Here is a 12,098-nt window from a genome sequence, read left to right as displayed (position 1 = left end):
AGTACCAACCTAGATGGAGGTTCGGCATAAGTGGAATGGTCCAGAAATACATCAGATATCATTTCTCCACCACCTAGATAGTGAATGACAGATTAGAATCCACTAAAGTACGCATATGTTCCTACTTTGCTGGAGTAAGATAAACAGAACTTTGATATAATTGAACTTTCCGAGGACAGCAGCAAACTAAAACATTACCTAAAAATGGAGGCATGGAAGAAAGGAGGTCACTCTTTCCGTACAAGAATCCAATTCCCGTAGGCCCACACATCTGAGACACGTTAATTAATTACTTCATATACTTGCCCATGAAGCAAGATTGCAGTACATAAGGTAGCGTTAAGATTCCCATTGGCCCATACATCCTAACCTTGTGAGAGGAAGCAACAAGAAAGTCAGCATTAAGATTCTGTACATCAACCACCATGTGTGGAACACTCTGACAAGCATCTACAAGAACTTTTGCCCCAACATCATGAGCACAACATGTGATATCTTCAATAGGAAGAACAGAACCTACAAGAAAATCAATATTAATACATCAATGTGAATATGACCGTGTTATATGTTTGTTTGAGTCAAACACTGCAATATTTAGTCAATAACAATTCACAAAAATTAAATCAAATAAAATTTGAGTACAACTTCTGATACTTGTTATCTACCACAAAACATACGCATAACAAGCTCGAAACAGGAAAGAAACCCATAATTGCTCGAGAAACAGAACCATACCTAGAACATTTGAAACATGATGAACAACTACAAGTTTTGTCTTTCTCGAAAGCATATCTTTTAATTTTTCAACATCTGGAACTCCATCTTCATTTAGTTCCGAAAATTTCAAAACGGCACCGGTCTTTTGAGCAACGAGTTGCCAAGGAACAATAGCACTGTGATGTTCGGCAACTGTGAGTAGGATCTGCAGTAAAGATTATGTGAAGCAAGAGCAGATAAAGATAATGAAATTAAAGGAAGTTGTATTCAAGATTCATTTCATTAGATTACATACATAATGTAATCACGACAAGATCATGTACAACTACTTGAGCAAATATTGGTGGAACATGAGATCATGGTGCGAGATGTTAAATCTCAAATCCGTAAAATAAAGTAGAATTAGTATACCAGAAAGAGCCTACTCATCAATTCTCCATGTAAAGACTCTGAACTTTCTTAAAATGAAGTGAGACTTTATTAAATAATGAAGAACATATGAAGAAGGTTGCATATGTTATCTACCTCATCATCTGATTTTATATTTTGGAGTCCCCACGAGTGAGCAACCAGATTGATGGCTTCAGTAGCATTCCTAGTAAATACAATTTCTCGAGAATCTGATGCATTGATAAATTCCGAAATCTTCTTTCTGGCCAATTCATATTCCATTGTTGCCTTTGAACTAAGCAGCACGAGGGTAACAAATAACTCTATTAGGGTAACCAAGAATCTCAGACAAAAGTGAATAGTTGAAGTATGGACTAAACTATGGTCTCTACCTTAAGAAATGAATCCCACGATGCACGTTTGAATTGTATCCTTGATAGTACTCCTGCAAAGACTTTAATACGGTGATAGGTTTCTGGGAAGTTGCAGCATTGTCCAAGTAAACAAGTCTAGATCCATATACTTCCTGTCATGTCCAATGCGCCATACTATGTAATAAGTATACATACGAATACCAAACAAATGAACCGTGGTTAAAAGTACAAACTCAACTGAGGAATACCAAACAAATGAACCGAACCTGGTGAAGGATAGGGAAATCGGGTCGGGTCAAGTGGCCAAGTGAAAGGGATGCGGGTGGAGCTGCAGCAGTTGAAGCTGATACGAGATAGCGTCGGCAGCTTCGAGGTCTTATCAACGGGAATGAATATGTTGGCAGTTTTAGGGCCGCTCCTTCCAGTGTCATCATCAATACCTACCTTGTTGATTTTGGTCCTTCCTTGCACTAGTCACCGCTCCTCTTCCTCGGTTAAGTAGCCAACAAATAAACGGCAAACAAAGACGAGGTACAAACCTGAAAAGCCCAAGAGAGAGTGAGAGACCCAGATCAAACCGCAGCACTATTCGTTGTTTAGGTTTTTGGATTTGAGAATAAGTGGGTGGTTTTGGTTTGAGCCGAGACGAGAAGCTTTTGGCTCTTGTGGTTCAAGAATCGGCTATGTTTGAAATTGTGGTTAAGCAGGAGTCTTTGTAGTCAAGGTTATGCAGTGGGTATCCATCCAGTAAATTTCAAGGGAATGACTATGCCCAACAAATTTTGTTAAGAAAAAGAGTGGTGATCTCCTTTCTTTAAAAAAAAAAATTTTTTAAAAATGATGATCTCCTCAAAAAAAAGAAAAAAAAGAATGATGATAGCCTAAGTTGGTTGTGTAAGTCTACACGTTTGGTGAATTTAATCCGTGGTTATTAAGAAGATAAGGTTGTTGTTATTGTCTTGGTTTGCGCTTCGTCGAACTGTAATTGTTAATTTACACCAAAATTATGGTTAATGATATACGTGGGTGTCCTTAATAATTCGTCAAATTACTAAGTGACGTTCATGTTCCTAGATTAATTGGAAACCAAAACGTGTATCGTGTCTAATGGAATTTGTCGATATAAATTAGGTCTCGAGCCAATTAATCAAAAGTTGAGTTTAATGGTCAAATTCAGTAATAAGATTCAAACATGGTCAACATAAGTCGTAACTGGTCGAAGTGGTCAAACACTCAAACCATTAGAGCAAATGCATCCATTTTAGATGGGTTTGACCTATTTTCAACCTGGATTAATACACTATTTATCTAAATCAGTCTTTGGCCCTCGGCTCGACAATACACCAATTAGATCAATCTAAGGACCAATTGATATGTACATTGTAGAAAAATATTTTTATATTGCAAAATGGTGTGTAAGGGCCCCACATTTATATTCGTCCGGACTAATCCGTGGGTTGAGGATTACCCCATGTTACCCCATGTATTAGTCGGTTTAGGTGGGCTTCACATGAGACCGTCTAACCCGGACTAATTCCTCACAGGTGGATTGTGTTTTTCGATCCAATCTTCAATCCAACCCCCAAATTGCACCATTGTTGCATTTGTTCTTAGTTAAGTCATATTGATTTGTATTAAACGGTCAGTTTTACAGATTATCATTGGATAAGAAATTGGATCCCTCGACTCCAACTACGTACCCGAGGAAAAGAAGGTTCAAGGATTAGAGCTTATGTTAGGAAGAAACAGTATTCTAGGTAGGGAGACCCAACCCTTTCATAGTTAGTAGCCTTAAATGTTTGTCTTATGAGTGCAGCTATTGAGATCTCTAAATTTAGTCAGTATACCTCTCATGTTATCCACACCTCCATTTTACTTTTTAATACAACCATTACAGATATACTCACTAGACCTCCATTCAAATTTCTAAAATAACTTTTATTATATAATTCACATATATTTTACTCATTACACACACACATATATATATATTACTCATAAATTTTAATATATTTTAAATAACCTTGTTTATATATCTTATTCACTCACTAGAGCTCCAAATCTTTATTTTTTTGCTTTATCGATCATCAAAAACTCATTATCTCTCAAATAAAAAAATTACTCATTATAATTACTTTTTACTCTACATATTTCAATTATAACTATATATAGGAATCGATTCCCGAATATATCCACCAGAATAAGAAACTTCCTAACTTTTGAGAATTTACTTATCGACACATATGGAAATGTCATGATAATCGGAGTTTTATCGGGCGTTTATATGCTCTTTTTCTAATGGAATCTATTTTTTTTTTTCATTTTCAAGTACCAAAAAGGAATGTAGAATTTTGGTCCTGAGCAAGGTAAATCATTAATGATTTTATGACGTGCCTGCCCAAAAGGGTCAGTTTTTCCATAAAGAATTTTGTTCTTTCTCTACTCGCCATTGTAGACTCCTTCACAAGGCACACAGGCTTATAAAGAAAATAATCCCTCGAAAGGAATCCCTAATTTCTTTTCGGCGGTCCAAATTCCCATTTCTCAATGCAAACTTAGAACCCCTGAACCGCTAGGGTTTCGATCTCAGATCCACTCGTCGCCCCTTCTCCGGTAAACTGTTCTACTCTCCACTTCGTTCTTATCACAATCATTTCCGTCACTTGTGGCATTGCTTTGATTCTCTTCTCATTCGTTTTTGGATTCAGAACTGTGTTTTCTTCATTTCTTTTGCTTTCATCTGTGAAATTGTTTGATGATGAATACTTGTGAGTCCGTTCCTTTTTTCTGCGGAACCGATGAACAAAAATTTGGTTGAAAATCGATGCTGTTGCGCTTTTGCAAAGCAATCTGTGGTTATGATATGAAGCTTTGATTGATGATAGTTTGTGTGTGTGTGTGCAGAGATGGAGGGGTTAAGGCAACTGGAGGCTTTGTGTGAGAGGTTGTACAATTCGCAGGACTCGGTAGAACGAGCCCATGCCGAAAACACTCTCAAATGCTTTTCTGTCAACATTGAATACATTTCGCAATGCCAATACATTCTCGACAATGCCATGACTCCCTATGCTCTGATGCTCGCTAGTTCTAGTCTGTTGAAGCAAGTCACTGATCACAGCCTCGCATTGCAGCTTCGGCTCGATATCCGTAATGTCTTTTTTACTTTTTATCTCATTTCGGGGAGCTACTTGTTGTCTTGCGGCTTCGTATTGTGATAATTAACCGAGTGCTGATGATTTGTTGTAGGGAGCTACCTTGTTAACTATTCCGAACAAACCTTAGCCTGAAATAACAATACTGCCTTATTCTCCAGCAAATAAAGTTCACCCTCAGATCAGTTCTGTAACTGCATCATTAAACTCAAAATCTCTCTGGTCCGGTATGGCAGTATCCCTATCAAAACAGAGTCAATCAATCACCACATATTGCTCATGGTACAGAAAATACAGGTACAACATCCAATTTCTTTCACCTTAAGGCCAGGCAAAGCCTAAAGCACCAACAACAATACAGAGTAACTGTACATAGTATTAGGAGCTCCACGAAATAAGCTAACCAATTCAAAATGAAGAGGACAGTGATGGATAACTTCCATGCAAGAGTAGTGAACATAAAAGCTAGCAAAGCGTAGAAATAGTGATTGTATGTTAAAAATATATATATTCGCTAATCCTTCAATAAGGTGTTTGGATTTACACTAGATTCTTTTTAGGGATAGCATAAACTTAGCTATGGAAGTAGGGAACAAAAATAGGGTAATGCACCTTACGATATTCTGCATAAGTTTCTGAACTTTGCAGCCCTTAAACGGTCAATTACTCAAAGGACAATACAATTAAACTGTCTAGGCTCCATGAATGAAAATCCACAACACAAAAAACCAAAGTGAGTGTACTATTAACTCATGGAGGTTCTTGTGCAGATGCTTCATTCAGTTTATACATCATTTAAGTCCTTGATCAGAGAAAGATGAATATAAGATTTGTATGAATGCAACAAAAATGGGCTCAAGACTTTGGTAGCTATCACAACAAAATAAAACTGGTTTCTAAACAAGATCAAGATACAGTATCCAGAAATGCAAAACAAAATGAAACATGATTATGGCACAATGCACAATTATGTCAGCTACATAACCAAAGCACATTGGATTTGCAAAACACTTCCTATTTTGAAACAGGATTAGCTCTAGCTAGTTGAACAAACACATTGAATCCTGACCATAATGAAAGAAAAGAAAAGAAAAAAAATTCTAAATCCATGTAATAAGATAGGAATATCATTGTCAATGTAAAATTCGGAAGAAACTAAACTACCGACTCAGGTGGCAGTGCTTACATTCCAGCTGCGCAATTAAGCAATCGGTAGGTCCCCTCATCAAGAACAGTGAATCCATTTGACAGTGAACTGACATAGAAGTGAGGATCCACAGTAGCGGTACCAATAGTAATAGGACTGAGTACGAATTTGGACCAATACAGCAAACACTGAGGCAGACCAGATTCTGGATTTGGGCGTTCAGTGTCCCACAGCAAAGCCAACTTGTGATCGTTTTCCTTTCCGACTTGAAACAGGTATGGAGTGTAACCGGGACCAGCCTCATACATGTCCATGTCTGCTTCATTCTCGTAATCATGTGTCTCGTAAACTTCGGGGAGTGTGATTCCGTCAGTTGGCAGACCCTTAACTGGTTCGGGAAGCCATTTACGCTGTTGAATATCAAACACATATATTCCCGGAACCACCTTCTGAACAGGCTTCATACTCATGGTAGCAGGCAGCGACATGGGATTCTGAGTACCGAAAGCAAACAGGTAGCGGTCGTCGTAAAGCACCACTCCGGCAGACCATGTACCCGAGATGTTGTCGTAGCCCTCGTCCCACTTGCCTGTCCCCAAATCATATGAAAGCATGAGATTGGGTGCATTCAGGCTCACAGTGACATAGATGAAAAGTGTACTCTTTGTAAGAGCAAGAAGATGGGACTCGTACGGCGAGTAATTCCTTTCCCGGCGGATCTGGCAAGCCTCCCGGCGGATCAGGCAAGCCGGAACAGGGAACTGAGGCAACTGTTTAAGAATGCCAGTGTCAGGAGATAGTCGGTATTGGTTATATCCCACCGAGTAAATAAAACCATCGCGCCCAACAGCTGCTGCACCGAATTGTGCACTTCGCAATTTCCCACCACCAAGCACCCATTCAGGATTTTTCCCTAATTCAAAGTGCTTGTACCCGATATTTTCCTTATCTTCATTCTTCATTGCTGTATCGATATCTCCGCCAATCAGATATATATGAGAGCCTAAGACGGCAAGGCTTGTATCTCGGACGTCTGAATCGGGAACAGAGATTCGTCTGATATAATCAGAGTCAGAGTAACACAACAGGCCTTCCGTGTCGTCGCATCGATTGCAAGGTTTCTCCTCAATCACGTACCACAAATTGTCTGGCTTGTACTTACCGCTGCACGCTACCCTTACGTAGATCGGTCGGTCCGCTGCACTAACGTGGATCGGTTGGTAATGGAAGAATCCGAATTCTTCGATTACGTCTTCGATTGTCTCTGCCATTTATTGCTAGGTTTTCTCTGTTTTCTCTTTGGTGTGAAAGATGGAAGCTTAACCTTGCCTCCTCCTCTTTATATAGGGTTAGCCATCCTATTCTCTATAATGTGCTCTTAGCCATTTTGGGCTGATTGGGCTCGAGGGTATGGATGCTGTTCTGAAGCAAGGGCGACGAAGGCTGTTAGGTGGATCTGGGCCACTGAAGTGACCTGGGCCTATTGGGCTGATCTACTTCTTCTGGGTGCTGGGATAAGGTTCTTGGACCTTATTTTAGGCCCGAGAATATATAGGATCAGGTTTATTTAATTTTCTTTAAATGTGCATGTTATTCTGTCATGTCATGCACTGCTAGTAAGCTTGTTTTTTCAAGGGTTCGTCTATTGTCACCTTAAAAATCACTTTACTCACACCACATTCTTTTCACACCTCACTCATATAATTTTAATTGCAAGTCTACTTTGTTCACTCATTAACAATACCTAAAATATCCTTTTATCAATTTTATGTACTTTGTTCACCTTACATTCTGTTCTCACCCTACATATATTTTGTCAAGGTAAGTAAAATCACTAATTGAACAAAAAAAAATTCACATTAAAATATAAATCTCAGTACAAGAACAAGAAAAAACTCTCAAATTTAATAACTCAATAGTATCAGTCGATATTATGATGCATAATGTCTGTAAATGTATCTCTAGTAGCAACGCCTTCCATACTTTTGAGTTCTTGAACTGATCTATATGTTGTTCATAAATACGATACAGTAGTTGTCCATGAGAATTTAGATACAAAGTCGACATGGGAAATAATGAGTAAAGGGATAGACAAATCACTAACAAAGAAAAAAAAACACAAACAATTTACCTCATCTTCATGTTATATGCTAGTGTCTTCAGACTCACGACCGATGATAAATTTGGGTTAGAGTTTATGAAGTTTGTGTTCATCTAAAACAAAAAGATAAAAAAATTGTAATTTGTAACAACTTATTGTCCCTTGTTGTAATTTTATATCAAGATATTTTAGTATTTTAATAAATCAACAACATGTGGGGTGAGCAAAGTGGTTTGTGGGATGGCGATAGACGCACCCTTTTTCAATTAAGTGAGCATTAGTACAATAGACGCACTTTGCTTTCATGGGGATTCGAACTCCAAACCTGGGGGTTAGCCAAGACAGAATTTTCCACCCCACTATCCTTAGTGGTTATATATTGCTGTAGTTTAATAATCACAAACTTCTTATCTACTCTTAGTCGGTATAGGAAGGGTATTTTAAACTTCTTTTTAAAATTATTTTACTATATAATTATTAATGAGGATTCGGAAGGGTATATGTGACAAAAGAAATACTAAGAAAGAACAAAATTGAATCAGTCAATTCCCCACCACATATTTCAAGAGATTGAAGGTTCTTGAAGTCTGTTTGCACAAAAACACAAACTTTAATACTTTAAAAATACAAGATTATTAAGTTGCAGAAGCTAGTAAACACGTAAAATGAAATTTCCCTTTGAGGCACTGTCAATTTCATCAAACTGAGTTAGGATGGGAACCGGAGCAAACTTGACTGCTGAAATATTCTATTCCTACTTCAGGGTTTCGAAATAGTACCTCCTCGCTTGGAACAGGAACCTCCAAGAAAAATAGGAAATGGAAATTTGGATTAATACACATGATGAAAACATAAAATTTGAAAAAGTAAAGTGCAACGAAAGTAATCTAGTTACCTAAATCATCATTGAGGAACTCAAGTTATCTAAGAGGGTACTAGCCCCTCCTCGTTTAAACAAGCCAAACAACCTCCTGAAACATATTATATAAACCAATGCATTAATCTTTTAAGATTTACTCTTCCTGCATTGGTTGTCTAAGGACCTGATCATATCCAAAATAAAGCTTTTTGCATATCCATTTTCTATATTGTTATTTAGTTTAATAGAATTTATCAAACCAAAAGTACCTTTAATGTCTTTTCGATGTCCTAGTTCATAGGGAGTATTGTCTGTGGAGTCCTTGTTGACCCTGCATATTCTTCTGTGCTTTGGCCAGTAGAATACCATCACATGAATACAACCTTCAACGGAAATTAGGTAAGTTTTGACTGGAGTGAGCATGAGTCAGATACACAGAATATTGCTTGGAGCTACCAGATAGCCTTCACGGCAGGGGAGCTCAATCAGTTCATCCCAGAATGGCTAAGATCTTCACTTGCACCCCTAAATCATTCATCATAACCTTCACTATCATCCAATAGTCCAATCCAAGGATGATCCATTCTGCAAACTCTTTTAGAGTAGATATAATCATATTTTTTAACAAAATACAAAAGGGGGTTATGGTTATTATCTTCAAACCAACACTGGCCTCTGTAACTACAATTTTTCGCATGGCTTCTAACTCAAATCCACCGACTTTCAAAAAAGTTATTTTATAAAGATCACACTCGTGTCCTTTGCCTCAGATCACTGTTTTACATGATTTTTGCAGGAGTAGAACTGACATTCCTACTTGCATAGATTTTTGTGCTGCATCATATACGTACTGCGTTCCTACCAAAAATGATAGAGGTTGAGATACTGTATTGTGCTGCATCATGTACGTAGTGCTATAGGCTGTACTTGCATAGACCGAATTTACGCAGAATTGCAACTGAACAATTTTTCTACAGATTGATTTGGATAAGGTGCCCCAAAATGGGTGCAGCTTTCTAGTTTTATATATTCCTCAAAATCAGCACGAATACCGTATCTGAAACAAATTTCTTGCAAATTATGAGCTGCCACTAACACAGGATTCCTAACCCCCTTCTTACCGAACCCAAGGACAAGTGCCCGGTGAGTAATGTTATTGGGAAGGATACCGTTTTCGACCATCATACAGATCAAGTTGCAAGCATCATCAATGCTTCCAACACTACAAAATCCACGAATCATAGTGTTATACAGTATCAGGTCTGGATGTAATCCAATATCAAGCATCTTGCGAAATAAAACATTGGCGTGTTCCATTTGGTGTTTCCTACAGTATCCATTGAGAAGAGCACTGCATGTCACTACATCTGGTTTGACCTCATGCTCACTCATGCAGAATCACACAAAAAAGGCTTCCTCAAAGTTCCCCTTCTTTGGAAACCCATCTATAACATTAGTGAATGCTGCTACATCCAGGGAGAAACCCCTCATGATAAGCTCAATCATGATTTGTTTTGCCTCATCGGCAAATCCTCTTGTGGCAAGACTATGAATGAGAGTGTTATATGTAACAACATCAGGGGAAACATAGAAGAATTTATCCTATCTAAAACCCCAAAAACCTTTTGTAACTGTCCCTTCCTTCCGAAACCATCCATTAAAGTGTTGTAAGTGACAATATCAGGTACTACACCCTCTGAAAGCATTGCTTGGAACACATATTCCGCCATTTCTATATCTCCCGACTTGCAGTAAGCATCCATGACCAATGTGTATGTGGTAGCAGATGGTGTAATTCCCCTTTTTAACATTTTCCCAAAATACAGAAAAGCTCTATTCATGTCTTTTGCTTTGCAGTATCCTCCTATTATAGTTGAATAACAAACACAATCTGGGAGCAAGCCAAACTCAGACATCTCAAGAAACAGTCCAGAAGCTACAAAAAAATATTGAGGGGAGGACGGAAGGTCTTCGGTATCTTTACTGCAGCCGCTGACTGTCTCAACTGACAGTGGCCATGGATAACTGAACTAATCAAGACCGAATCTGGAGAGATACCCAACTGAGTCATCTTAAACAATAACGTAGTGGCTTCCTTCAAATAAGACATTCTGCATAGAGAATCAATAAACGATTGCATACTAAACAACATCAGGCTGAATCCCATACTTCTTCATATCAACAAGCAACTTGAAACCACTTCCCAGATCACCCTCTCTACAGAACTTATGAATGAAGAGACTTATGATGGTAGAATTTAAACCCAGTCCTCTTGTCTGCATAACTTCCAAGAAATCCCATGCAAAATTTAACTGGTTTGATTCTAATAATGCTCGTAGCAGAGTGTTGCAAACTCCACCAGAAGGGAAAATATTTTGGCCCTTCGTTTCATATGTTACATTCAGAGCCATGTTCACCATGCCTTCCTTAATATACTGATCCACTAGCATGCTACACACAGTTTCTAAGACCCTTGTTTCACTATGGGTTCCATAAAGGACTTCCAGTAACAAATTACATGTCTCCTCTTCAGTATGATTTCTCACAAGATGCCGAACCAAGTCCACTGCTCTATGATTTATGTTCCCGGATACCAATATATGTACCATCCGACATGCAGCCTGAACCATATGCTTTGATCCATTGCAACATTCTGACCACTTGAAAAAGTAGAGAGCAAGATTAGCATCCAAACTCTCCTCAAACAAATAGTTCAAAACCTTTACTATATTGAACTGATTCCGATAGATATTGTACCCATTTTGACAACCACGACTCCACGGACGCTTGGCGAGTATTAACATGATTCTTTTCATTACAACATCATCATCAAATGCTCTCTGGTTACTGGAAAGTAAAGAGCTAGTGTCAAAACAAAGTCAAGGCTGTTGTCTAGATTCAATTGGGTTCTAATTTCATACCTTGAGCTAGATATGGAACAAAGACTGGAATTATCGCAGCGATAATGTCTCGTTGTACTTGGCCTCCTGAACAACAGCTTCAAGCGAGCAGCATACACATTTGTAATGGAAGACAACACCCTCATGAACAACAACCTTAAAAACAAAACAGAACAACGCGTGTAAGACGAAAAGGGACAGCAACCCAGAATAGCGGAGACAACCCATTTGCATAAGATGACCAAACTAAAAGATTACAGCTATAATCAATGGAATGGATGAGCTAAAGCAGCTGGGTTTGGATTTAAAGAAGAGGAAACCTTTGACAAAAGACTTGGTTGAGTGGCCTTGTTTGCTTCTTGAGGGCTCAGACAAACCAACTTATGCTGCTCTCCAGTGTTTGGGCAACTGGGGTGTTTCAAGTCTTAAACCCTCCCCTCACTTCCGAGGTTTTTATC

At 38.4% G+C, this 12,098-nt stretch overlaps 3 protein-coding genes across 3 annotated transcripts in view; all 3 read right to left on the bottom strand.

Annotated features, from left to right (window-relative positions):
- Positions 1-2,827, bottom strand: part of LOC101300179 (cysteine desulfurase 2, chloroplastic-like) — a 5,893-nt gene extending 3,066 nt beyond the window's left edge. Inside the window, exons 1-7 of the mRNA XM_004306417.1 lie at positions 1,748-2,827; positions 1,500-1,633; positions 1,243-1,402; positions 736-922; positions 371-516; positions 199-271; positions 10-73 (exon numbers count right to left, since the gene is read on the bottom strand). Of these exons, the coding sequence (XP_004306465.1) occupies positions 10-73; positions 199-271; positions 371-516; positions 736-922; positions 1,243-1,402; positions 1,500-1,633; positions 1,748-1,915 (932 nt within the window). The 5' untranslated portion in view covers positions 1,916-2,827. The remainder of the gene's footprint in view (positions 1-9; positions 74-198; positions 272-370; positions 517-735; positions 923-1,242; positions 1,403-1,499; positions 1,634-1,747) is intronic.
- Positions 2,828-4,097: 1,270 nt separating this feature from the next.
- On the bottom strand, positions 4,098-7,086 carry LOC101299896. The gene is made up of 2 exons (XM_004306416.1): positions 5,820-7,086; positions 4,098-4,874 (listed from the first exon to the last, which is right to left on the bottom strand). The coding sequence occupies exons 1-2, from the start codon at positions 7,049-7,051 to the stop codon at positions 4,811-4,813; spliced, it is 1,296 nt and encodes a 431-aa protein (XP_004306464.1). The 5' UTR covers positions 7,052-7,086; the 3' UTR covers positions 4,098-4,810.
- A 2,441-nt stretch (positions 7,087-9,527) lies between these two features.
- Positions 9,528-11,747, bottom strand: LOC101302501 (pentatricopeptide repeat-containing protein At2g19280-like). The gene is given in 5 exon segments (XM_004308143.1): positions 9,528-10,329; positions 10,332-10,676; positions 10,751-10,868; positions 10,870-11,587; positions 11,662-11,747. Coding segments are annotated over 4 exon segments (1,797 nt in total). The 5' UTR covers positions 11,557-11,587; positions 11,662-11,747; the 3' UTR covers positions 9,528-9,682.
- Between the last annotated feature and the right edge of the window lie 351 nt (positions 11,748-12,098).

The sequence above is a fragment of the Fragaria vesca genome, linkage group LG7 (genome assembly GCF_000184155.1).
Source record: "Fragaria vesca subsp. vesca linkage group LG7, FraVesHawaii_1.0, whole genome shotgun sequence".
Lineage (NCBI taxonomy): Eukaryota > Viridiplantae > Streptophyta > Magnoliopsida > Rosales > Rosaceae > Fragaria > Fragaria vesca.
The sequence above is the reverse complement of the archived record's forward strand: the minus strand, read 5'-3'. Positions and strand labels throughout refer to the sequence as shown.

Bases quoted from the DNA above. Each gene is read 5' to 3' on its own strand.
- LOC101299896 (XM_004306416.1), bottom strand. From the start codon at position 7,051: ATGGCAGAGACAATCGAAGACGTAATCGAAGAATTCGGATTCTTCCAT. The intron at 4,875-5,819 runs GTAAGCACTGCC...CTGTTTTGATAG, and splicing joins CTTAATTGCGCAGCTGGAAT to GGATACTGCCATACCGGACC.